The sequence below is a fragment of the Pantherophis guttatus genome, chromosome 7 (genome assembly GCF_059756535.1).
Source record: "Pantherophis guttatus breed Tessera chromosome 7, ASM5975653v1, whole genome shotgun sequence".
Lineage (NCBI taxonomy): Eukaryota > Metazoa > Chordata > Lepidosauria > Squamata > Colubridae > Pantherophis > Pantherophis guttatus.
Genome location: NC_142069.1, coordinates 18,759,429 through 18,786,417, shown reverse-complemented (window position 1 = coordinate 18,786,417; position 26,989 = coordinate 18,759,429). Strand labels below are relative to the sequence as shown.

Genomic DNA, 26,989 nt, shown 5'->3' with positions numbered 1-26,989 from the left:
CATGACCATGGAGATGCTGCAATGGTTGTAAGTATGAAAAATGGTCATAGGTCACTTTTTTCAGTGCCATTGTAATTTTGAACTGTCACTTATTGAACTGTTGTAAATTGAGGACTACCTGTACCACTTGCATCTGTGTGCATTCTTTGGCATATATGAGGTCAGCAAACCTTTATCAGCAGAGGTGGGTTTCAGCAGGTTCTGAGCAGTTCTGGAGAACCGTTAGTGGAAAACTTGAGTAGTTCGGAGAACCGGTAAAAACCACATCTGACTGGCCCCGCCCCCACCTATTCTCTGCCTCCTGAGTCCCAGCTGATCGTGTTCTGCCCCAGTTACTGACCCCAAAGAATACAGCACACACAAAGTTAAATTTACTGAAGTTAAGTAAAACTGGCTGTTTTTTAATACAGCCTAATAGAAATCAAAGATAAAATAATCACAATCTTACTAAGGTTGGCCGAAAGCCCAGAAGCAATTTTGCAGAGAACCCAAACGCGAAGGAGAATGAACTAAAGTTGTTCCCTACAAATTGCTTCAGTCGGCATTCCTCCTTAAATAGGCTAAGGGAGTGGCCAATTAGCCCCAAGCCTTACTCTCGAGGAGACCTCCTGAGGAGCCACTCCTGCCTTTTGGCCGCTCTGCGCACTCGTGCATCAAGAAGAGGCTCCTCCTCTTCGTCCTCTTCACTTAAAGGAGCTTCTGGAGGTTCTGAAGGCCCTGGCTAAATCCCTGCCTCTGGCACCACATCTTCTCCAGCCTCCTCATTGTCCGACTTGAGTGCCAACTGCACAGGCTGCTGGCACAACACCACACTAGCCTCCTCGCTGTCAGAATCATACAATCCGCACAGGCCGCTGATGGGCCACAACAGATCGGGAGGAAATGGGGATTTTGCAGTAACCTTCCCCTAGAGTGGGGTGGGAACAGAGATTTTACAATATCCTTCCCCTGCCACGCCCACCCAGCCACACCATGCCCACCAAGTCATACCCACAGAACCGGTAGTAAAAATTTTTGAATCTCACCAGTTTATGAGTACTCGCACTTGCACAGTGAAGCTGGAGTACCTGTCCAGAGTGGGCAGCTGTGGTAGGAGAGCCATACTATTAATACAAATCTCTACCTGCAACAGGTGTGATTGTAAACATCATTCACAGAACCCAGGTTATATGCTAATGCAAGCGCACTTGTTTTGCAGCAGTTTCACTCTGTAAAGAATTTCAAAATAATGTTTAAAGAGCCCCCCCTTTTGTGCATTGGAGCAAACATGGAAATGTACATCATGCCCCTGTAATGATTTACATAGGATGAGCATCTGTCTCTTGTTTCTGCAAGAGAAATACAAAAATGCCCATTTATGTAGATGCTATAGTTAACCACAAATTAGCATTGTTTTAACAGGATATGAAAGTGTTGATCAGGATTGCGATTATCAAGATTCCTATATCGAAAAGGCTGAAATAAAAAACATACCTCCTGAGAGTGGGAAAGAATGATCGGAAACCAGAAAGGTTCTTAAAATAAAACTTGCTCAAAATACTTATCGTTACAGGATGTCGGGACAGATATTCTAGTAACGTCTTTACTTTATCTACTTTCATACTGACAGCTGTTTCCTGTTTATGTAACCAAGTACAATATAAAAGCACATTAAAGAAATCATTCAGGGTCTTTTTCAGCCTTAATAGGACAGGAGTGTCAAACTTGCATCGTCACGGCGTCATAATGTGACATATTGTGACTTTTCCCTTCGCTATCATTATTATTATATACTTTATTCATTAAACATGAAACTCAGTCAACTGAACATTTAAAAATGTGTCACAAATACGATTGACTGGTGCTAATGGTTGATACGGGTTGCTGCCAGAATCCTAGGTATCGTCTTAAAATATATGATGTTCCGAGTAGTGCAGTTTTTTGCAGTTCCGCTGGTGTTATTGCAGGAAGATGTGTTTCTTGATGTGTTTTGTAAAATTCTTGGACATGGTACCATGTGCCCTGATGACAATGGGTATCACTGTTACATGTTTCATCCATAGTCGTATAGTTTCGATGGCCAGGTCGCAATATTTCGTGATTTTTTTCCAGTTCTTTTTCTTCAACTCTGGAGTCTCCTGGTACAGCGATATCAATAAATTGCATGTTTCAGTTTTCAACAACTGTGATATCTGGCGTGTTGTGTTCCAAATGACAATCCATCTGTACTTGAAAGTCCCACAAGATCTTCACTGTCTCATTTTCGATAACTTTTTCCACTTTGTGCTCCCATGACTTTTCGGATACAGATAAGTCGTATTTTTTAAATAATGACCAGTGGATTAATTTAGCAACTCAGTTGTGTCTATCTTTGTAATCAGTTTGTGCGATTTTGCTGCATTCACATATTAAATGTGAAACAGTTTCAACTTTGTCATTGCATAGGCGGCAGTTTGGATTGTCGGCGGATTCTTGTATCTTCATTTATTATTATTATTATTATTATTATTATTATTATTATTATTATTATTATTCCCTCTTCACCCACATCTTTAATAAATCACTAAAGATGTGCTATGTTCCTTCTTGCTTCAGATGCTCTACTATCATCCCAGTGCTGAAGAAACCCTCCATCAAGGAACCTGATGACTTCAGACCGGTTGCTCTAACATCTGTAGTTATGCACTTTTGAAAGACTAGTGCTCAGCCACCTGAGAACAATCACGGATCCGCTGTTAGACGCCTTGCAATTTGCCTACTGAGCAAGTAGATCGACAGATGATGCTGTAAATATGACTCTGCATTACATCCTACAACATCTTGAATCTCCAAAGACCTAGGCAAGGGACCTCTTTGTAGACTTCAGCTCAGCATTCAATACCATCATTCCAGATATTCTTCTAACTAAACTAAATCAGCTACAGGTACCTGAACACACTTGTAAATAGATTATAAGCTTCCTAACAGACAGGAAGCGGCAGGTAAAGCTAGGCAAAATCACATCAGATACCTGCATAATTAGCACAGCAGCCCTCAAGGCTGTGTGCTCTCTCCACTACTCTTTTCTCTATACATCAATGACTGCATCTCAAAAGATCCCTCTGTTAAAATACTGACGTTTTCAGATGATACTGTTATGGAATGATGGGACCAAACAACATTCCTGGTCAGCCAGAGACAGTTTATTGCACAGTTTCAGAATCAGATTTGTATCTGCAATTCTGAACAAAGAAGAGCTCTGATACAACTGCTTTTATATATATCCAAGACAAAGGATTTTGCATGCACAGCAGTTTTTCATATATGGTTAACGTACATTTGTTACATTATAATTGACACTTTCTAATTACTAAATTCCTTCATTATTTTCTAGTTCATAAGATTATCTTAGCTAAACAACCTTCCTCAGTTCTGTGTTTGCTGATGCGTACATTTATGGCTGCTTTGGATAATAAGTAACCTTTTTGTTTCATATGGATGTCCTTGCATCCTTGACAGCTAGGCCCCTCAGAAGATATATATTACCAAGAATGGAATTTAGCTGACTTAGTGTAATCTCTAAACAAGCACATTTCTTTCTTATAATAATGTGAATAAAGAGGGTCCTTCAGTGTTCATAGAGCTGACCCTGTACTATTCCTACATCATTCACATTAATACAACATTCAAGACAACTATGAATCTGCATACAGACCGGAGGTTGAAAAACTAGCCTTGTGGTGCAACCAGAACAATCTTGAACTAAATACAAAACTGTAGAAATGGTGGTGGATTTTAGAAGAAACCCTTCCATACTTCCATCTTTCACAATACTAGACAACACAGTATCAACAGTAGAGTCCTTCAAGTTTCTAGGTTCTATCATATCTCAAGACTTAAAATGGACACCTAACATCAAAAAGTCATTAAAAAAGCTCAACAAAGAATGTTCTTTCTGCGCCAACTCAGAAAGCTCAAACTGCCCAAAAAGCTGCTGATCCAGTTCTACAGAGGAATAATTGAGTCTGTCATCTGCACTTCTATAACTGTCTGGTTTGGTTCTGCAGCCCAACAAGGCAGACACAGACTTCAGAGGATAATTAGAACTGCAGAAAAAACAATTGCTACCAATCTGCCTTGCGCTGCACACCAAAACAACTAGACACAAGAAGTTTTTTCCTGAAAAAATTCTAATTCCCACAACACTGTCAAACTATTTACTAAGACTGTATTACTATTCTTCTCTTTTTTACTAGTATCTCTCTTCCCACTTATTACTGTAACTATCTTGCTTGTATCTTTCAATTTATATTTTTTTAATTTGTTTCCTAGTACAATTTGATAGATTAGTAATCTTGACTATCACTGTGTTGTTATCTTTTTATTCTTGATGAATGTATTTTATTCTCCTTATGTACACTGAGAGCATATGCACCAAAGACAAATTCCTTGTGTGTCCAATCACACTTGGCCAATAAAAATTCTATTCTATTCTGTTATTCTATGCTATTCTATTCCTATTTCATTCTATTCTATTCTATTCTATTCTATTCTATTCTATTCTATTCTATTCTATTCCTATTTCATTCTATTCTATTCTATTCCTATTTCATTCTCTTCAATTATTCTATTCTTTTCTATTCCTATTTCATTCCATTCCATTCCATTCTATTCTATTCTATTCTATTCTATTCTTATTCCATTAACCTAATTCCATTATTATGTCCCTTCAGCATGATGCATGTACACATACACGATTTGCGATTTAATCCGACGTACTTGGGCTGCCAGAACCACGAAAACCCAAAGCAGCGCTCCCCCCCTCCCCCAAAACCCCGTGGGCCTCAGAGGCGGCGTCCTCCTCTCGTTCGATCGAGGCGAAACCCCTAGAATCCCTGACAGAATCTCGCGGCACTTGAAACACTACATTTCCCAAAGTGCTTTGCTGTCACCCAGAGACGCTCTGAGAATTCCAGCGCTCCTTCGACGGCCGGCCTGGCGAGCGGGCGCGAGAGCCTCCGCGGCCTTTGGGATGGCTGAGCGCGCCCATTCTGAGAAATGAGCGACGGTTTCTGAGGCGGCGGGGGCGGCCCCGGCCTGGCCTGTGAGGGAAAGGAGGCGAGCGACCCAGGCTCGGCGATGAGCTGTCGCTACGGAGGCGGAGGGACGGTTTCCTCGCTCCTGGAGCTGTAAGTGGCCGATCCTCCCGCAGCCTCCCGTCATTCACCGAGGAGATTTCTTTCCCGAGCCCCGAACTCCCCTTCTTTCATCCAGCCTCCTTCCGTCTCTCCCTGGTTGCTCTGCGGTTTATTTCTTCCTCGCTCGGCTAAATAACGGCACTAACGCCCGGCCCCTCAGGAACCGTTAATATTTTAGGAGAGCGCTGGCCGTTTCTCCCCCGATGTGCCTTTTCCATGAGTATAAACGGAGGAGGTGGGAAGAAAGTCGTGTCCCCGAGGAAGCTAACTGACTGACCTGACGTGAAGCAATGATTAAAAACAAAAACAAAATAAAAAGCGTTCGTGTTCAGAATAAAAGAAAGGCCAAGGCCTCAGGATCCTGGCTCTTTCATAAAAGTGGCCAAATATTTTGTATTTACTCTTACTCTTTTCATGCATTCAAATTATGTTTATACCTTTGCCTGTTATCTTATATATGCTAGATAGATAGATAGATAGATAGATAGATAGATAGATAGACAGACAGACAGACAGACAGACAGACAGACATAATGTGAATAAAATAGGAATCATACAGCGTCAGCTACATGAACTCTAAAGGACCCTCTCTATTCACATTATTATAAAGCTACATGAACTCTTAAGAGACCCTCTCTATTCACATTATTATAAGGGAGAAACGTGCTTGTTGGAGATTACATTAAAAGCAGCTAAACCCCATTAAGTGGTAATATAGGCCTAGCTGTCACGGAAGGACAGCCATATGGAAAACATTTGAGGGGCATCACTGTCAAAGACAAGGACATATATGTTACAAAGAGTTACTTAATCCAATAAATTTACCCAAGGACAGCAATAAATCTCCCATTAGCAACTACAGCACTTAAGGAAGGTTGTCTAGCTAAAGATAATCTTATAAACTAGAAACTAATGGTTTAACAAATGTATGTTAACCATACCAGATGCATGTTAACCATATATGGAAAACTGGATGAGCTCACCTTTGTCTCAGAAATGTATAAAAACAATTGTATCAGAGCTCTTTCCTTGTTCAAAGTTTCAAGTACAAATCTGGCTCTGAACCTTGCGCAATAAGCTGACTCTGGCTGACCCAGGAATGTTGTTCAGTCTCAATTTTTCCACAACAGATATATAGATACATAGATCATAGATAGATAGATAGATAGATAGATAGATAGATAGATAGATAGATAGATGATAGGTAGGTAGGTAGGTAGGTAGGTAGGTAGGTAGGTAGATAGATAGATAGATAGATAGATAGATAGATAGATAGATAGATAGATAGATCTGATGCCAAAGCAATCTGGCTGTGGAGCTAGCACAGTTTGTATTCCAACAGGTATTTCTGAGAAGCAGGATGAAGGGCTACAGATGAATTTAAATCTCCGGGATCAGATTAACTGCATCCTAGGATTTGGCGTGGGTGTCAAAATCTGCAAGATGCGGCCAGGTAGTATCATTTTGTACATGCTTGTGTTATTACACCTGTGCCCTCCATCTCACAGATTTCCTCCCTTCCCACCATCACATTTTCTCTTAGGAAAAAAAAGAGTTTGCCAAACTTTATTGCAAAATCCTAAAAAAAATGATCAGAGGAGGATGGCAAAGGTTTTTCATTTTTAAAAGGAAAATCTGGGAAACCGCAGATTAGCTGGTCTGACATCAAAATCTGAAAAAGTCATTAAGAGATTGATACATAAGAGTCTTGAGAATATTCTAATTATCAAGTTAGAATGGGTTTATCTTGCAAAAGTAACTTATCTCATATTTCAGTTAAATAAGTAACCCCTAGTCTGGTTCATTGAGAGTTGTCACTAAACCAATGAGAAATAAATATACTCCATATGGCTACCTATAAGAGGTTGAAACTGATAGCTTTGATTTAGAGCACACATCATAAACCATACTTGGCCTAATCATGGATTTTTGAATAAATTGCTATTGACTTGGTTCACACATGTTTTTTATGGTTTATTGCAAAATATAAAACTAATCTCACCTGTCACTGAGAAATCTCTTATACATGTGTGACTATCTTCAAAATTCTTCAGAGTGTGAAATTTAGCAATTATGTAATTTATCTCACTATAATTCAGTCAGCACCCATGAGAAGCATGTTTGTGACTAGAACATGTTTAAAATTATTGTATTTCATTTGTTCACATTCCTGTTTGTGACTACTATACATTGTGCATGTCTATAGTGAAGTACCCTAATATTTTTTTAAAAAAATGCTTGTTTTTGTACTTGGCTTTATATTTATAAAAAGAATCATGTGCATTCCTGAGTAAGACAATATGACTTTATACTTGATACTGCAGCCACTACAAAATATTGTCAACAAATAACTTTTTCTTTTTGCTCCTCAGATGCCTTCATTGTTTAACAAGAAACATATCCAAATATGCTGCAGATATTAAGTCTTTGCCTCCCAACATAAAAGATAAATTGATTAAATCATTGAGTATCCAAGGATGGATAACAGATGCAAATATTAGCATGGTAAGATTCCATTTAGATTACGATCTTTGCTACTTTTTCAGCATTGTGACTTAAAATAGAGGTTCACATATAAAGTGATATGCAGAAGATGCTAAACATGAGAGATAAATTGTGGCACTTTTTTTTTTTTTTAAAAAGGTTTTTTTATTTTTTACACAAACAAACATACAATGTATTACAATGTATTGACCGGTTCACAAATTTTAACAATTTTTAGTCATTTCAACACAATTTATATACTCTTTTTGCCATAGTATTTGTTGTCTCTATTTTTTTTTATAGACCAATATTACCCTTCATCTTAACCTCTAATCTTAACCAAATTCAATTTTTCCCTTCATCTCTTTATTAAACCCCTTAAATTTAAAATCTCACATAATATAATTCCTAGTATTACAATCATTCATTTCTTATCAAAATAATAAACCAAAACGTTTTATACCAGGGGTGAAATGCTCCGGGTTTGGACCGGAGCGTCCGATCCGGTAGCGATGGTGGCAGGTGGTTCGGAGAACTGGTAGCAAAAATCCCTGTGCCCGCCCCCCCCCCCAAACCATGCCCAGCTGAGCTGCACGATCATCAGAGGCTTTTTTTTTTAACTTTTAAAAGCATTTTTTCTACAACCCCTTCCAATGAAAAAATGCTTGTAAAGGTAAAAAAAAGGCCTCTGATGATCGCACGGCTCAGCTGGGATCGTCAGAGGCTTTTCAAAGCATTTTTTTCTGCAACCTCTTGGCCGAAGAGGTGGTAAAAAAGCTGCTTTGAAAAGTCTCTGATGATCCCGCTGAGTTGCCTGATCGGCAGAGAGGCATTTTTTAAAAAGCCTCTCTGACGATCCCAGCTGAGTTGCCTGATCTGCAGAGGCTTTTCAAAGCATTAGAAAAAATGCTTTGAAAAGTTTTTAAAAAAAAAGTTGGCCATGCCCACCCAGTCACATTACCCCACCACTACCAAGCCACGCCCACAGAACCAATAGTAACAAATTTTACATTTCACCCCTGTTTTATACCATACATTTCCTTAAATCTTATTCCAAATAATACAATCCAACATTTTAATAAAAAACAGTTAGTTATATAACAATATTTTCTCTTTATATGATAATAATAAACCAAATTACTTTATACCAGGGGTCAGCAACCTGCGGCTCCGGAGCTGCATTTGGCTCTTTGGACCCTCTGCTGTGGCTCCCTGTCAGGTGATACCACTGACTGGCCCCGCCCCTCACCCTCCCCTCCCAGTCACTCCTCGCCTGGCCTGAGAAGGTAAGGGCGATGGCGGGGGATGGAGAAGCGGCCAGGGCAGAGACAGAGAGATACAGGGGGGGGGGAGAGACATAGAGAGATACAGAGAGAGGGGGAGAGTGGGTGGTAGAGGGAGAGAGGGAAGGGGGAGAGAGATATGTCAAAAGGATTTTGTGGCTCCTGGTGTTTTTTAACAACTGGTTCTCTGCCCTAATGACCGGCTTGGTAGCCGTTGCTGGGGGGAGGGGTCATATGATTGGTGGAAGTGAGTGACATCGAGTTGGCCACACCCACCCAGGTTTTGTGGCTCCTGATGTTTTTTTTTCTGTGGGAAATGGGTCCAAATGGCTCTTTGAGTATTTAAGGTTGCAGACCCCTGCTTTATACCATATATTTCCTTGAATCTTATCTCTAATTTTCAATTACTTTGTCAAACATGTATTTATACCTCTTCAAACAACATCTTAATCATTTCTACTTTCACCACAATCTAATTAATTCATAATACAATATCATTTCACCTTTTTTCTTTTTTAATTAGGTTCCAAATATGCAGTTAAAAATATTCCAATTGATACAATTTCCCTAATTAAATTTATTCATATTTCTAAAACTTATCATTATATAAACTCCAACAATACAATTAAGAATATTCCGATTGTTATAATTTCTCTAATTTTAGGTAGAAATATTTCAACTATTATCATTTAATTTGTCAAATTTATTCATATTTCTAAAACTTATTTGAATTCATTCATACATCCATATAGTTTTCCATTATTTTATATTACTTAATTAGTATCGTAATCTTTTTTCTAACATTCATTACATCTATAAATCTTACTTCAATTCATATTTCAATTCTAAGTGTATATAACATATTCCTCTTTCATTTCTTTCTCCTTTTCTCCCTTTCTCCCTTTCTATTTCTATTTTTTTATTTTTCTTTCCCGTTCTTTTCTTTTGTGCTTTAAAATCCTGAACTCTCCTGTTTTGCCCTTTCCCATTATTTTCCACCTCTTTTCCCTTTTTCTTATTTTTTCCACTGTTAATCCCAGTGTAATCATTTTGTATTTTAAAATCATGAACTCTTCTATTTTGCCCTGTATTTCCTGTTTTTCCATCCCTTTTCCCTCTTTCTTATTTTTCTACTGTTAATCCCAGTGTAATCATTTAATTTTTTTATATTCTTTCTATCCCACCCTTTTTTCCCTCTTTCCACCCTTTCTATTTTTTCCATTGTTGATCCCAATGTAATCTTTAAAATTCTCCTTTTTATTGTTACTACACATAATCATTTAATTTTCCATAGTCAGTTTCTTTGTTTTCTTCTTTATTGTCAATCTCTCTTTCTTGCTTCTCATTCGTCATTTCCTTGTCAGCTTGAGTGTACTTAACACAATTTTTGAATCATCAGGTTTCGGTTTTCCATGCAACATTGTGATTATTTCCCTTACTTCCATTTTCAGTGATAGGTACATCATTTTCATCATTTCCTTAAGTTCCTGCGCCATTTTTTTTTTTTTTTGAGTTAATATTATTCCAATTTAAAGTTGTGTTGTAATCCTCCTTTTTTAATCATCAAAGTCAAGCCGCTGGCAGACAAACAAACCCTCCTCAGATAGTTATCACTATCAAAATTCAAGGTTTTTTCCAAAGCAAAAATTCAATGTTGTAATGATCTTATTTCTCCTGGAGATGTGTCTCTACAATCCACAATTCTAGTCAGCAACCTGAAAAAGTATCCATTTTGTTTGCAATCCACTTTAACAATCTTTACTAATTTTTTTTCTCTTCTTTTTTTTACACCAAATCAATTTAAATATACACCAAATCAATTTAAAGTCCAGTCCAAATTACAAAGTCTGTTTTCCCCTCCTTTTTTTTTTTGGTACAAAACTTCTATTACAGGGCTTTAATTTTAAGTTTTTCTTTAGTTTTTCTCCAACATTCATAAAAGAAATCTGCTTATTTTCTTTCCGGTCCTCTACACAGTTATGGGGTTTTTCTTCTAATTTTAAAAAATCTCCAAATATTTTTATCCAAAAGTCAATTCGGGTTTTGTCACTTTAAATTTTGGCTTTAGCTTTCTTCCTTCCTTTCCCCCATGCCCATTAGCCGTTATTATTCTGCTGGGGCTTTTTTGACAGATTTAAAAATCTCATGTTCATGCTCCGTTCAAATCACCGCTCCTGCTCAATACTTGGTCCGGTTGCCCCAGCTTCTTGACAGTCACAATGGCCGCCGCCCGGCTGCCGAGTCGGAGAGAGTTTCCTCTGACCTTCAAAGAAGGTCAGAGAAAACTTTTGCCTGTTCCTCTTGGTCTTCTGTGGTGTATCTCCTTCTTCTCCATCCCTATGAGACGGTTCCAGTCCGAAGACCCTTCAGCAGCAACTTGTCAGCCCGGGGTTTCGCAGAGCTTGTCGGAGCCCGCTATTTCCCCGACTGTCTTGCCGTGACGCTTCTGATTGCATCCAAATTGTGGCACTCTTGAAGGGTTTGAATTGCTATTAATCTTACCCTTGGCCATACTTTAGGGTGAAGAAATAGATGTTATTGCTTGATATAAATGGAGTTGTTACAGAGCATGATTCTTGCTGGATGAAGAACATATTAGAAAAGATATATTAAAGAATAATAAATGTGATAAGAAAAAGCTCAAAAGAAATATTTAGGTGGCTGATAGGTGAGGCAAATTGTTCCAAGTTGTTTACAGGATGTTACATACCCCAGAATGCTTAAACTGCAAGCAGTGCACTAAGTTCCAAAAACCAAAGCGGGAGGCAGAAATATACTGTAGTTAAGTCATGGTCCAAAAGTTCAAACATGGATCATCAGCCAGTCTAGATTCTAAGGAATAGAATATCCATAGATAACAGGCTTAAGAGGCCCATTTTGTTTTGTTTTATTTACATTTTTAAAAAGTAAAATCTGATTGAAATACTTGTCATTTTTAGGTTCTTCACCCTGCAGTGGAGGCACTGGATCTTCGAGACTGTGATATTTCAGACTCTGCCTTGCAACAACTTTGTAACTGCAGGCATCTTAAAAAGATAAATGTAAATGTTTGGAAAAACAAAAGGCTGACCATAACTTCTGAAGGTATACTTTCTGCACAATGGTTATTTAAAAGAGCGCTGGGAGATACAAGTGATGGCTGTTTGGGTTGTTATGTTCTGTTTTAATTTATATGCCTTACAGATTGTTTTAAGTAAGTAATCTTACTTAAAGATTACCGAAACTTAAAGATAGGAACCGAAACTTTTTTAATGGAAATTAGGAGATCCCATTTATGAGTGCTAAGTCATTTATGAGTGCTAGGCGCAGTGTATCCATAGTGACCTATGTGAGATTCAAATCTCGCAGAGAAACATCAAGCACCTCATGAACAATAAAAAGAGCTTTTAATAACTTTTGCAAAAGGACCTCCTTTGAGCTCATATGTGGAGCAACAAAAGAGAGCAAATTATGCATGCGAATACAAAGATTTAAATAACAGTTTCAACAAAGGAGAAAAGCAACCCATTGGCCAGTTCAGGTTATATAAAGTTTTGGCTTCATAACAGGTGGTTTCCTGGACTAGAAATCCCCTGATAATTTCTCCATCTTCATCATAACAATACTATCAATTTTAGCATGACAGCTACATCCCTGCCAATGTTAGCCTGACCTGACCTGGAATGTTAATCAATTTATAGTTTTGTTTTCCCCTAAAACTTCCTTACACAACTTCTTATCTTAATGTCTTTCAGATGATGTCTTGGGTTATACAATCTAATGTCTCATACAGAGTTTAAACATGGTTGCACTCTTGCTTTTTACAGGAATAATGCTCATTTCTCTCACCTATATTTTAATACAACCTAATTATGCACTTGGAAAGCATAGCCCACATTTTTCCAATGAAATGTTTCTATTTTTCTTACTTTGTTATAAAAGGACAGTCTGTACTGATAATAATATACAAATAAATATATTAAACCCTATTAATATTTAAATCAGACTATCCATTCAGGAAATCTAAAAATAAAACTATAATAAACTAAGTAAGACTTATCAGTGAGAATGGCAACATATACCGTATTTTCCGGCGTATGAGACGACTGGGCGTATAAGACGACCCGCTACTTTTCCTGTTAAAATATAGGGTTTGGGCTATACTTGCCATATAAGACTACCCCTCTTCCAGTGCACACCAAATAAAAATTAAAAAACATCAGATTTGATTTCAATATGGTAATTTAATTCAAATGCTTATGACATGCAGGCACTTAGCAGGAAAACTGTCACTTATAAACATAAGGCTGTTTGTCATCAAAATGTAAACATAAAACAGTGCAATTGGATTAAACTTTTCCTAATTCACTCTAAAGCTGAAAGGAAGGATAAAAAATAAACCCATGGGAGCTGCCATGCTGTTTGTTTTCTAAGCTGTCAACCAAACTGGAACTGATGATGATAGGAGGAAGATAACAAACAATAGAGAGCAAGTGCCGGACAAGTCCCTGGCGAGTCAGCAACGCCCATCATAACTGCAAGCTATTTTTACAGGTTTTGCTGGCGTGACAGTTTCCCTTTAAAAGCCTTCAAAATCCTCCTGTTCATCATCTGATATCATAAGTACATCAATGACATCTTGTGATACATTTGTAAGGCAGTCATCCTATGGATCTAATTCCGTATCAGATGGTGTGGTCTCAGCTTCGGCTTCCTCTTCATCTTGCCACAAGTAGTCGTCCTCCATACCATCTAATGAATTTGATATGCCACACTTCTTGAAAGGCTTGATTACTGTTTCTGCATCAATATCATTCCAGGCTTTTATGACAAACTTGCACAAAACATCCAACTGTGGAGCACGCATGTTTCCTCCTTTTGTGAATGACTTTTCGCCGCTAACCATCCACTCATTCCACTGTTCACGAATGCGATCTTTAAATGGCTTGTTTAGGCACACATCCAGTGGCTATACCAACGATGTCAATCCTGCAGGAATAACTGATGCATCTGTGTTTATTCTTGCAAGCCTTTGCTTGGTGTTGGGAGTTAAATGAGCCCTGAACATATCCCACACCAGTAGACTACGTTTTTGAATACGTCCACCTGGTCGCCTGCTCCATACATTATCAAGCCATAGCTTTACCCCTTCTTCATCCATCCAGTCTTTTTCATTCACATGTACAAAACAACCAACAGGGAACAGTTTTGGCATTGTTTTTCTTTTAAAAATAATCATTGGTCTCAGCTTAGAGCCATCAGCTGTGCATGCTAGTACCACTGTAAAACTGGACTTCTCATGTCCTGTTGTTATAATTAAAATTGTTTTTTCACCTTTTGGATGGACAGTTTTATTTCCAATCATATCAAAATTCATTGGAGTTTCATCCATATTTCCGATACTACTTAACGCATAGCCATGTTTATTGCGCTGTTGTATTACGTATCGATGGAAACTATTTACTTTGGCATCAAGATCTGCAGGTAATTTTTGTGCAATTTTCGTCTTTTGCCTCAGTACCATATTATGCCTTTCCAAGAATCTAGTACACCAGGATACAGTGGCCTTAAATCTGTTGCTGTGATCTGGGTTAGATTTGGCCCACTGAAGTGCAAACAAACATTTTATTTCGTGTCACTACATAACCGTTTTGATGATGCTCATTCACCATGTCTGCTACATGTTTTTCGAGTTCTGGCCAATGTGGGGTGCCTCTTCTTAATGCACACTTACCCCTTGGCATACTCTTTAATGCTTTTACATTTGCTTTCCAGTCCCGAACCATCTTTTCTGTTACTCCATATTGTCTTGCAGCAGCACAGTTATTATGTTCCATGGCAAAGTTTACAACTTTAAGTTTAAAACTGGCTTCATATTTCTTTCTTCTTGCTGGTGGAGCCATGATGGGGTCTTGACTGTTAGCCATTTGTATACTGTACTGTATGTACTGGTGCTGTATTGTATGAACCTGTTCTATTCGGAGAACAAAGCAGGACGGCATAACACAACTCTTTATTAAGAACAAGCTAACTTTTAATAAGGCACACAATTGACAACAGGTGGCCGACTGACAGCTGCTTAAATAGCAGCCTGTCAGGCAGAGGAAAACCAATAGGAGAACTGTGTTTTTTCCCACGAAGAGCCTGCTCGCGTCTTAGCCAATTAGAGTAGGGCGGCAACAGTGACGACTGGGTAGGACGTAACCCTGAGGACCTAACAGAACCGGTACAGATACCTACGAGCCAGGCTGCCCATCTGTCAAGGTAACGGGCCATGTGTAGCGGCAAGAGGGCTATTTCGTACCAGGTTTTTTTTCCTGTCACCCATGTCCTGTCACCCATGCAGCCTTGACGAGATCGGCACAGCTTCCCCTCAATGTTGTCGGCACTCCCGTAGCGTCATTGGTCAGCGCCGGCAACTCAGATTCGGGAAGCTGTGCCGATCTCGTCAAGGCTGCATGCCGCTGAATGCTGGACCCAGCTGGTTGCTGCGCGGAGCTTCCCCCACCGTCCCAGGCATCCAGGTGGATATTACCGACGCTCCAACTTCCCCAGACCCCCAGTGATGGCGAGCCCCAGCTGTCTGGGGAAGTCGGAGCATCGGTAATATCCACCTGGATGTCTGGGACGGTGGGGGAAGTTCCGCGCAGCAACCAGCTGGGTCCAGCATTCAACGGCATGCAGCCTTGACGAGATCGGCACAGCTTCCCCTCAATGTTGTCGGCCCTCCTGTAGTGTCAGCGGTCAGCGCCGGCAACTCCGATTCGGGTTAGAAATCTAGCAATGACTAGAGATGGTAGTAGCTGCTCTTACTGCTTCCGTCAGTCTGTCAAGGTAGATATCATAGGCTTATACCCGGCGTATAAGACGACCCCCGACTTTTAAGAAGATTTTCCTGTGTTAAAAAGTCATCTTATACGCCGGAAAATACGGTAAATTTAATAAATAGATAAACAATCAGTACAATTTATTTAAAATATGTTTGTAATCACCTTAATACTCAGTCACAACAATCAACAATGATCTGTTGGCAAAGACAGATTTCAAGTTGTTAATACTTAATAGTCTAAAGATTAACACTATAAGCATGCATTCTCAACCACGCTGTGACCCAAATCCTAAAAGAAACATTGTGATGATGCTCTGGCCTTTTGTGCTTGCATTGTGAAATCACACACAAGAATGTAAGGAGTTAAATCTTCATTAGAAGTATGTTTGTCCTTCTGTTACAAGATCAAGGTGTGTCAGGGGAAAAAACTGATTATGACCATAGTTGCACTTAATAACAATTGAACAGACAGCACACAAAAAGTCTCACTTTAAAATTCAGAGGTTTATTAGAATTTAGAGCATAATAAACATAAAGCACTTACATTAATCACATTGCGATGAGAGTCAATCAGACAAGCAGTCAAGGGGACGGCTTGAGACTGATTGAACACCTCCCATTCTTCACTCTTGTCTTATATACCTTAAATCCACAAAGGCACATGACTTTCAGGATTCTGCCACTTTGCCATAGCAACAGGGCAGTTGCTCATTTCTTCAGCCTAAATGTCACAACCTAACTATTTTTATATATGTGACCACAATAAGTTCCTCTTTTCCCATGATCTTAGCCTACCACATCTTGCCAGCTAAACAGCTATCCTGCTTGCAAAGCACATTTTCAACATACACAGCACAATTTTTACATACTCGGGCACAAGTCCATCACACAGGCACCACTGACTTTTCATAAATTAATCAGTGTTCTGTGTGCTGGGTCCACGACCCCCAATACCTTCACAAATACAATCATTCCTTGTTTATAATATATGATACAATATGTTAAACAAGTTTTAATATTCCATAAGTATTGCAGGTAATTTCATATTAATGCTGGACCTAGTGCAAGTTCCCTGAGATAACAGCAATCCAGGAAACTGGATCAGGGACAGCATCAGTAGTACCTAGGTATGGGGTCCCTTTTTGCAAACTTCCCACAGGTGAGGTGTTAAGATATTGAATGAAAGACTCAAACATTTAAGCCATCAAATCCCCCTTTCCCCATCCTGCTCAGTGTAGCAGTCCAAATTAAATGCTAGTAATCCCAGACAAATATTTTCTAATTTCTGCTGAAGCAGATCCAGTGAAGATGATCTAGTGCAGTGGTTCTCAACCTTCCTAATACCGCAACCCTTTAATACAGTTCCTCATGTTGTGGTGACCCCCAACCAGGGGTGGGTTCTAAATTTTTTTAATAATGGTTCTGTGGGCGTGGCTTATTTTGTGGGTGTGGCTTGGAGGTCATGTGACTGGGTGGGCACGGCTAGCTGGTCATGTGACCGGGTGGCCATGGCTATGTGTATAGGGACTACTCAGAGGGCTGAAAAAAGTCATTTCTGACAGGTCCTCGCACTTTTGACTGGTCCTCACACTTATGACCATCCTCACATTTATGCTCGTGCAGCATTCTTAACAACCATGTCACTCATTTCACAACTGCTTCTCTTCACCATGGTGATAAGATAGGGCAAAAAACGTAAAATGTGAGGACAGTCATAAATTCGAGGACTGGTCAAAAGTGCGAGGACCAGTCAAAAATAACTTTTTCAGCCCTCTGAGTAGTCCATGTGCACAAAAGGACTACCCAGAGGGCTGAAAAAAGTGATTTCTGACAGGTCCTCGCACTTTTGACCTGTCTTCGTACTTATGACTGGTCATCATTTATGCCCATTGTAGCATTCTTAACAACCGTGTCACTCATTTCACAACTGCTTCTCTTCACCATGGTGATAAGATAGGGCAAAAAACGTAAAATGTGAGGGCAGTCGTAAGTTTGAGGACTAGTCAAAAGTGCGAGGACCAGTCAAAAATAACTTTTTCAGCCCTCGAGTAGTCCATATGCATAAAATAGAGAGGGATGAAGGAAGGGAAGGGAAATTAGAATAGGAGTGAGGATAAGAGGGAGGAAGAGAGGAGGAGGAGGAGGAGAAAGGAAGAGGAAGTAGGTAGGAGAAGAAGAGGGGGGGAAGAGAAAGTAAGAAGGAAAGAAAAGAGAGAGGTGGTAGGTCTGAGGAAAAAGATTGCTGTACAATAAAAAAGATGAAAGGGAAGAAAGGCAACCCCAAACAAATATAAAGATATTAAGATAAAGAATGAATTGTTAAACTTTAAAGAATAAAAGAGAACAAATATGAATAAATAGCAGTAATTAGAAACACACATACAAACATACAATGTATTTTCTTTGTTCAAAAGAAAAATTTGGCCGGTTCATAAATTTAAACAGTGTTTAGTCATTTCAATTAAATTTACAATTCCTATATTTCCTTTTTGCCATATTTATCCCTCATCTATTTTTTTAAAAAACCAATATTACCCTTCATCCTCATCTCTAATCTTAATCAAATTCAATTTTTCCCTTCTATTCTATATTATACCCCTTCCCATTGTCATCTATTTTTATATCCATCCTCACATTGGTTAATTATGTAATTATGTAATACAGTTGTTTAATACAAATTCAACATTTTAATATAAATCAATTAGTTATATAACTATCTTTTTTGTATATTAATCTATATGAACATGAATATTCCAATTATTTCCATGCAATCCAATTTCTTACAAATCAATTAATTATATTTACCAATAATAATAAATCAAATAATTTCCCCCATATATTCCTCCAAACCACAACTTAACCATTTCTGCTTTCAACACAATATACAATTAATAGTATCTCAATTATTACAATTCCCTAGTTAAATAGAGCTTTTTTTCTTTTGTGTTTTAAAATCTTGAACCTCCTCTTTTGCCCTAAATTTTCCATTGTTTGCAGTTTTGCACCTACCTTTTTTGGTGAGGAAAAAGAAAAAGAAAAAGAAATCTCTCTCTGCCTCATTTTGTCACGTTGCAGCAAAGACCCTGCTTTACTTTCAGTTTCGCTTTTTCAGCATAGCTAGGGGGAAAAAATTCTGCTCCAGCAATTTACCTCTTTGCAGCTAGCTAGCAACAGAGCCCTCCGCAAAACAGCTGAGAGTCGGGAGACTGATCAAATCAACTTATGGTAATTAACCTATGCTGAAGCTAAAAGGGGCTGTTTTTTCTATTTTTGCAGGCACTGGTCTACTCATTTGTTTTCTTTTAACACTGATCAGCTGTAGGGCGGCCCTTTAAAGCCCCGCAGCAAGAATTTAAAGAATTTTTTTTCCCTCTAGCCATCAGCTGGGACTAGGAGGCAGCAATAGATTGGGAGTGGGCGGGGTAAGCGACTGGCGACTCAACAGAGGCAGAGGTTGAGGGTGAGTGAAGGTGTGGGGGGGCGCGAGAGAGGGCTTTGGCGACCCCTGGGAAATGGCCGTTCGACCCCCAAAGGGGTCGTGACCCCCAGGTTGAGAACCGCTGATCTAGTGCTTTTGGAACCCTGGAGTTCTGGGGAGCATGGTTTGAATAACACAGCTCTACAACAGGCTGGGAGTACTCTAGGATCTCTTTTAAAGTCTTTTCTAGTTATCTGCTTTATAATTCAGATGTAGCACCTGAGAAATGAATGGGAAATTTGAAAAACAGATAAAGATAATGTACACGCATATGAATCATTGTGGATCCATTATCCTATGATGATAATTTTTTAAAAAGTATTGAAGATTGGTATGCTGATAATGAACAGATGGTCCAATCTTGGTTGAGAAAATTACTCTCTTAAGACACTTTCCAATTATTGTATTATCATAAAGTTCAGAAAAGGAAATAATTGATTTTCTTTAAAAATCAACAAAACAAAATCCTTTATGTACATTATGCAAACTAAAACTCAATGAAATCAAACTTTTATATTTAAATGTATTGTAATAGAATTCTATCTACAGGAGAAAAACCTGCCTTTCATCTCCAACAGGAGTTGCAGCACTGGCCTTATCATGCCCCTATCTGCGGGAAGCCTCCTTTAAGAGATGCAGCAACCTAACTGACAGTGGAATCCTTGCTCTTGCCCTCAACTGTCCCCTTTTACAAATAGTCAATATAGGTGGATGCTCCAACATCACAGACACATCCTTAAAAGCCCTTGGACAGAACTGTAGATCCCTGCACAGTGTTGATTTCTCATCAACTCAAGTAAGAGTGAAAAGCATTATTTCCGCAGTCTAGTATTTTTTTAAATTATATTATCATTTGTAGGAGTTTCCTCATTTTTCCAGTATTTTGCAAATACAATTCTTGTTGCTGTCTAAACATGCAATATTAAATATAAATTCCCTTTGTTGTAATTTTCTGGCTATATACCCAACAAAAATATTTCTGGCTTTAGAACCATATGTTGTTTTATCATTTTCTCTAACCATGTATGTATTTTTGTCCAGAATTTTTTTGCTTTTGAACATGTCCACCACATATAATAGTACGAACCTGGTATCTGGATGCATTTCCAACATTTGGCGGACATATCTTTAAATATCTTTGCTAGCCTTGCCAGTGGCAAATGCCACCTATAAAATATTACAACAGCATCTTGAAAAACATTGTAAGCAAAGAAGATAATTCATAAATAATTTCATAAGATCCTCTGGTATCAAAATTGGAATTCTAAAATCAAGAGGGATCAAATGGCTGTCTTAATAATTGGAGATACTAGACCAGTGATGGCTAACCTTTTTGCTGTCACGTGCCAAAAGCGAGGGGAGCGAGGGGGGGTTGTGGGTGCGTGTGCCCACATCCATAATTCAATGCACCCCGCCCTCCCATACATGCGCACGTGACCTCCCCACACTTCCCACTGCTTTTGGCACACAATGGCACGGCGGGCACGGTAGGCCCGCTTTTCCCCCTCCCCAGGCTCCGGAGACTTTCTAGGAGCCTGGGGAAAGCAAAAACAGCCAGTTTCCCGACTTCCGGTGGGACCGGAAGGCCTGAAAATCAATTGGCTGGTGTGCACATGCACGCTGGAGCTGAGCTAGGGCAACACTCGTGTGCCCACCAATACGGCTCCGTGTGCCACCTGTGGCACCCGTGCCATAGGTTCGCCATCATGGTACTAGACTGTTCTTTGTTCGGTTTTAGTAGGCATTAGATTCTGGGTTCTCAATGTGATGTCCAAGAAAAGGAGTGTGCTCCATTGACATTTCAGTTTAAGTCCGTGGAGGTTTAATGATAGGTATGATGCTGAATGTGCTTTAAACATGAGTAAAATCATGAAAGTAAAAAGCAGGCAGCTAGTGGTGTGACCCTGGAAAAGAGACAAATAACAAAAACTAGATGGTTGTCTTTGTGTAGTGTGAAAGAAGGCAATATATAGGCACAATACATTTCACTGTTTATGGTAGTGAAATGTCTAAAGTAGGAAGAGAGCTCCATTTGTTTAGAAGAATGTAGGGATATTGTAATAAGGTCATCCCCTAACTATCAGAGACAGTTTAATGGTAAAGGTCATAGTATGATTTGTTTTATTTTCTTTATTGTTTCTATGTAACAAACCAAAGAGATATAATGTGTAGCTTTGTTCAATCCTCTGCATTGTTCCTTAGTAGTCATTGTAATAGACTCCATTTCAATTGTTTCCAAACACTTTGGTTTCTTATTAAAGTGGGCAGGTTTTTTTAAAAAAAAATTTATTGATTAAAAATATACAAACAAACATAAATACATTAAGACAACATATAAAACAAACAAACATCGATTCAGTCTTATGACTGACTCTTAAAGCTATCACATCGGTGGGTTATTTTTCTATTTTTCTTATCTTTCTCTATGCATATCTATATTTACATATTTACATATTTATGTATAGAACATTATAATCCGCTCTTTGTTTAATTCTTTACATTTCCTATTAGGTAGTCAAAGTTATTTTTATGTTCCTATCTTTTCCTCCAGCCAGCTATACCATCTTTGCCACACTAAATAGTAATCAGTATCATCTTTCTCTTGTAGTTCCTTTGTAAGCCTATCCATTTCTGCGCATTCTGTAATTTTTGCAATTATTTTGTTTTCTGTCGGTAATTGCTCAGATTTCCAATTTTGGGCAAAGAGTATGCATGCTGCTGTTAGGATATGAATAATTAAGTATTTTATTTCTTTGGTATATTGTGCTGTGATTATTCCCAGTAGAAAGATTTCCGGCCTCATTTCCAACTTTTGTTTTATAATTTCTTCAATCATTTTCTTAATTTCTTGCCAATATTGTTTTGCCTTTCGGCATGACCACCAGAGATGATAGTATGTCCCCTTTTGTGATTAAAGTGGGCAGTTTTTTATACAATATGTCTATGAGGCTCCTGGTCTAATATTACTGCTATTTAAAGCAGCATGTTGTGAAAAATCTCTGGGTGTTCAAATAGATGTGTCCTTTTGAAGTTAAAGTAGATCTGCTCATCGGACCTGTAAGTCTTTATAGTTAGATTGGGCTAGGACATGGGCCACACCTGGCTTTGATATTGCATGCAATTATCCGCACTCCAAGATGGTAAGCAGAATGCAGGATAAAACTCACATTTGATTTTTGAATTCATACCTTAAGTTAATTAAAATTAATTATTCAATTACATGCAGCTAATATAATTGGTCCCCATGTATTTAATAAGTGCCGTCTGGCAAAACCGAGTGGAGACCATTTGTCCAGTCCCATCTGGGTTGCCAAAAAGTGTCCCAACTCAATACTGGGTCTATTGCTCAGTATGTCCTTTACTGAAATTGAATGCACTGAGGTGGGGATTGCAAAATAAGTTTTATGCTGCAGAAGAAAGCACACAGGAAGATCTCCCTCAAGCCTAAGAACATCCCCCCCAAACCACTGGTGGCTTTTTTGCAGCATTTTATCACAAGCTACAGCATGCTTAATGTCACAGGGTCACAAGTTGTTTTCCTGTTCTTTATGTCTAATGTTTTTACTTTATTAGTGTAAATGAAGCAAATGTATTTCCTGCTTGCAGATAGGTTAACCACAAAATTACCATAACTGTCATTTCAGCAGTACCATAGCATAGCTTCCACCCATGTACTTCCTGTTTAATAATATACTTCTTTTTTTCAGCAATATGTTTTTAGTTATAATATCTGCAAAGGTTTCCTGTTTATCCCTTATGCCTTGTCCCATAATTCACTGTGGATTACAATTTAGCAAGATAAAACTGAAACTGAATGTTTATTGATATTTGAGTCTTCTCTACCACATGTACCTCTTTCAATCTCTTTTCATATGGCTTAGTTTCCAGTCCTGTATTCATCTTTATTGTCTGTTGCTGAACTTTTGTTGCTCAAAAATGGACAAAGTGCCTCATTTGTGATCTGATCAAAGCAGATTAATGTGGAATAATAATTTCATATGATTTGGAAAATAAAATTATGCTGATTCAGCCTAAATTGCACAGATCTGCTTTACAGTCACATCATCTTGCTGTTCATTTTGTTTGCTATAAACCACAATTCCAAGATTTGTTTCTACAAGTATCATTAAGGCAGATATCCTTCATCTCATACCAATGCATCCTATCTTTGTACTCTAAACTTCAGACTTCTTTAAATTTCAGCTTTTTTTCCAAGCTTTTACTTACTGGTTTAAAAGATAAAAACTTTGACTTTTCTTGCTAATTAAAGAACCATTATTCTGGCCTTGTTATTTACTGTACTTCTGTTTTTAATGCAAGACACTTTGAAAACATATATAAATAAACATCAATAGATTGTATATGGATTTCCATTATTGGAAGAGAAAAAATCATATTTTTGCTTCTGTTCGATAAAAGATCCTTTTTTCCATTTAGGTCACTGATGATGGTATAATAGCGCTTGTTAGTGGAATGTGTTCAAACAGTTTAAAGGTAACATTTGGATATGTTTAATTTAAGTTGCTATTAGTAAGTTACATAGGTAGACTAGAGAAAATTGCCATACCACCACAAAGATATTTTTATCAACATTCAAGGGTACTTTTTAAATTGACAGCTTTTGGTGAACTCCACAGAGAAGTGTGCCAAAATTAATGTAGCTCATATCACTTTTTATACATAATGCTTATATATTACATAAGATAAAATCTTGTTTGTGTAGAATCTTAAAATGAGTATTATTGGCTACTAAAAACATAGTATGTTGTTTTTCACTAGTACTATTGGGCAGTAAATATAACTTAAAGTTGTTTTCCCATTTTTGTCTGTGGTTGCATATTATTCACATATGATTTCCCGTGTGCCAGGGAATGCATAAGCAAGAATAGATTTATTAAAGGCTGAGCCAAAGAATTTGGCCGATATAAGTTTAAAACACATGAAAACTGTAATATTGTAACTGTAACTATAATTCAGCCCCTTCAGTTTCTGTCTCTTGTTCTTCATTCTATGTTACCTCATTTTCTCCACCTTTCCTGAATGGGATATTGTGACATGTGGGATAAGGTGTTTAAAAGAGAATAGCACTCAGTTGGGACAGTGGAGAAAAAGATTCATACAGTTGCATGAGCTGCAGTCTACGAGATCTCTTTTGAAATACAAATGAACTACTGCAAGAGACTAAAACTTAGATAGAAACAAATCCCTACTACTGCAAAGCTATTTGTAAAATCAGTTTTCCCATGCTTCCAAAATTCATCCAGCCCAAAAGTATGTTGGAAAATCACTATTTTCCAACTATTTTCTGAATCTAAAATTAAGGTAGAGGTGAGATTTTTCTCTAACTCATATGCTGCTTTCTTCATGTCATGATATACTTAATATATTACTGAAATACAGAAGAGAAGGAGACCTTTGTCACCTTTGTTTTTATTTTTGTTTTGGAAGTAATGAAGAGAGATATTACTAAGAAGAAATTGGTAAATTTCAATGTACTCTTGCATATGAAATTCAAATTATTCTAGAGCAATTTATCTCTTGAGAGATTAGGAACACCCATTGCTTTATGAAATTATTTGAAACATTAGTCTCTTCTATAATTTCTCTTCTAATACCCTTCTTATTGTTCCAACATATTTCGCAAAACAGATTTTATTTAGTTAATTAGTGATAGCTACTAATGGCATTATTCTTTATCCTTAATAGGAGATTCATATGGAACATTGTGTTAATTTGACGGATATAGCTGTGGAAGCTGTCCTCACATATTGCCCTATGATATACATTCTGTTGTTTCATGGATGCCCACTCGTAACAGGTGATTTGAAATCTTGAGTAGAGTAGATTTTCCTAGATGTTCACTGAAAACCACATCAAGTGGCATCAAAATGACACTGTATGCATTATGATATCATGAGCTGCATAATATCATCACGTACATGACATAACGACTTTGAAAGAAAACATTTCTAATTTCTTTAAACAATATATTTAAAAATGGAAGTTAGTAAAGCAGGGCAAAGCATTAAATGCCAAATATCCTTTGTATTTTAGAACTACTATTAAACTATCTAAAAGCCAGAGTGAAGTTAAAACAAGAATCCTATGATTATAAAACTGGTTTCCAAGAATAGGAAAACCCTAGTTAATATCTTTAAAATATTTAAAGATATTAACAGACTTATACTTAAAAGATATTAACAAAGTCAGATTTGCTGAGCACTCAAAGGAAAATTTGTAAATAGCAACCCACTAGAAGGAATAAGGGAAAGTTAAAAAAGGCATCACACAAGCTAAGACTTATTGTGTCTTTTGCATAAACTGTCTAATAATTATTTGGTGGTATGTTTAAATACCGCCATGAACAGATCAATAGAATTCTTTATTGGCCAAGTGTGATTGGACACACAAGGAATTTGTCTTTGGTGGATATGCTCTCAGTGTACATAAAAAGAAAAGATACATTTGTTAAGAATCATAAGGTACACCACTTATGAAGGGGATTTTCTGGATATATTGGTACTAATTCATTGGCAGGAGATATAATTATTATTTTACTTGAATGTTAAAGCATGTTTTCATCGTCTGAATTCCTGCTCTGAGGAACTCCTGCCATTAAGAGAGCCATAACATGCTTATAAAATATGCAGAGGATGAACACTTTGTAAAAGCCAGCAAAATATCCAGTAAATATAATAAATCAAAATGTTGAATTGGATTTTGGTTATTTATACACTGGTCTTGTAGAAAAATAGCTTGAAGCCTATTTCTTCCCAGTACTATTTGTTTAATCGTGTTCCCTGTCATAAACATTTCCTTAACCTTAAAAATAAAAACTAAATATAATATACTTTATTTGCAGATCGTTCCCGAGAAGCACTGGAGCAGCTGGTTGGACCCAAAAAATTCAAGCAGGTTTCATGGACTGTTTATTGATTTTTGTTTGAAATCACAAGGCATTACTTCTTTCATTCCCCCCCCCCCCAGGATCATTTCTGAGTCTTCTGATTAATTTGTACGTTTGCTGTTGATACTGTAGTCTCAAACTGGAGAAGAGTAAACATGCTATTCGTGCTTGTTTTTCTCCAAGTTAGATTGTATCAGTGTTCTGCATTTTTTCTTCATGGAAGTTCATGAAAGATGGCTTTAGGGCTTTACTTATTTAAAAAAAAAAAGCATGACACTGTACCAATAAGGACCAATAGTAAATAAGGGAATGCAAAAACCAGAGAGAACACCAGTAAGCTAATGGAGCAAATATCATGGAACCATCTACTTGTGCTGCCTGCTCTGCTGTCAATTACGTGGAAACCAGTTCTATTTCTAGGCATCCATTGTAACAAGAGCCATGATTTGTTTGTATCTGAATAAAACCTTCAAGTTGTACAGTGCATGATTTTCATTTAATTCTATTAATAACCAGTCATAAAATGTGTTTGTAGAACTCAATATTGTTATTTTCAAGGCAAAAAACTAATGTGGGGCTTGGCTGATACCGCAGAATGGGATGCCATATTCCCATCTCTAATTAAGTTTTTATTTATTTGATTTGTAACCCCTTCCTTCTTCTCAATCACCTATTAAAGGCAGCTTATAGTAACATGCACTGAAGTTTTATTTTTGAAAGCGTTTGCCAAAATAAACATGTTAGTGTGTAAGCTGATGCAAGACTCTTGATTACTTTTGTTACAGAAAACTAACATGAATACTTTTTGGAAAATATCCCACTAAGATATTATCATTGTCTTTAGTAGTAAGAAAAATATTGACCAGTATGGAT

The 26,989-nt window shown here is 37.7% G+C and overlaps 1 protein-coding gene across 1 annotated transcript; it reads left to right on the top strand.

Moving 5' to 3' along the window:
* Positions 1–5,083: 5,083 nt before the first annotated feature.
* Positions 5,084–26,869, top strand: AMN1 (antagonist of mitotic exit network 1 homolog). The gene is made up of 7 exons (XM_034403408.3): positions 5,084–5,147; positions 7,529–7,661; positions 11,863–12,007; positions 19,788–20,005; positions 23,647–23,703; positions 24,916–25,027; positions 26,072–26,869. Exons 1-7 carry the CDS (start codon positions 5,098–5,100, stop codon positions 26,143–26,145), a joined length of 789 nt encoding a protein of 262 aa, XP_034259299.1. The 5' UTR covers positions 5,084–5,097; the 3' UTR covers positions 26,146–26,869.
* The last annotated feature ends 120 nt before the right edge of the window (positions 26,870–26,989 follow it).

Bases quoted from the DNA above. Each gene is read 5' to 3' on its own strand.
- AMN1 (XM_034403408.3), top strand. From the start codon at position 5,098: ATGAGCTGTCGCTACGGAGGCGGAGGGACGGTTTCCTCGCTCCTGGAG. The intron at 20,006-23,646 runs GTAAGAGTGAAA...TTTTCCATTTAG, and splicing joins TTGATTTCTCATCAACTCAA to GTCACTGATGATGGTATAAT. The intron at 25,028-26,071 runs GTGATTTGAAAT...CTTTATTTGCAG, and splicing joins TGGATGCCCACTCGTAACAG to ATCGTTCCCGAGAAGCACTG.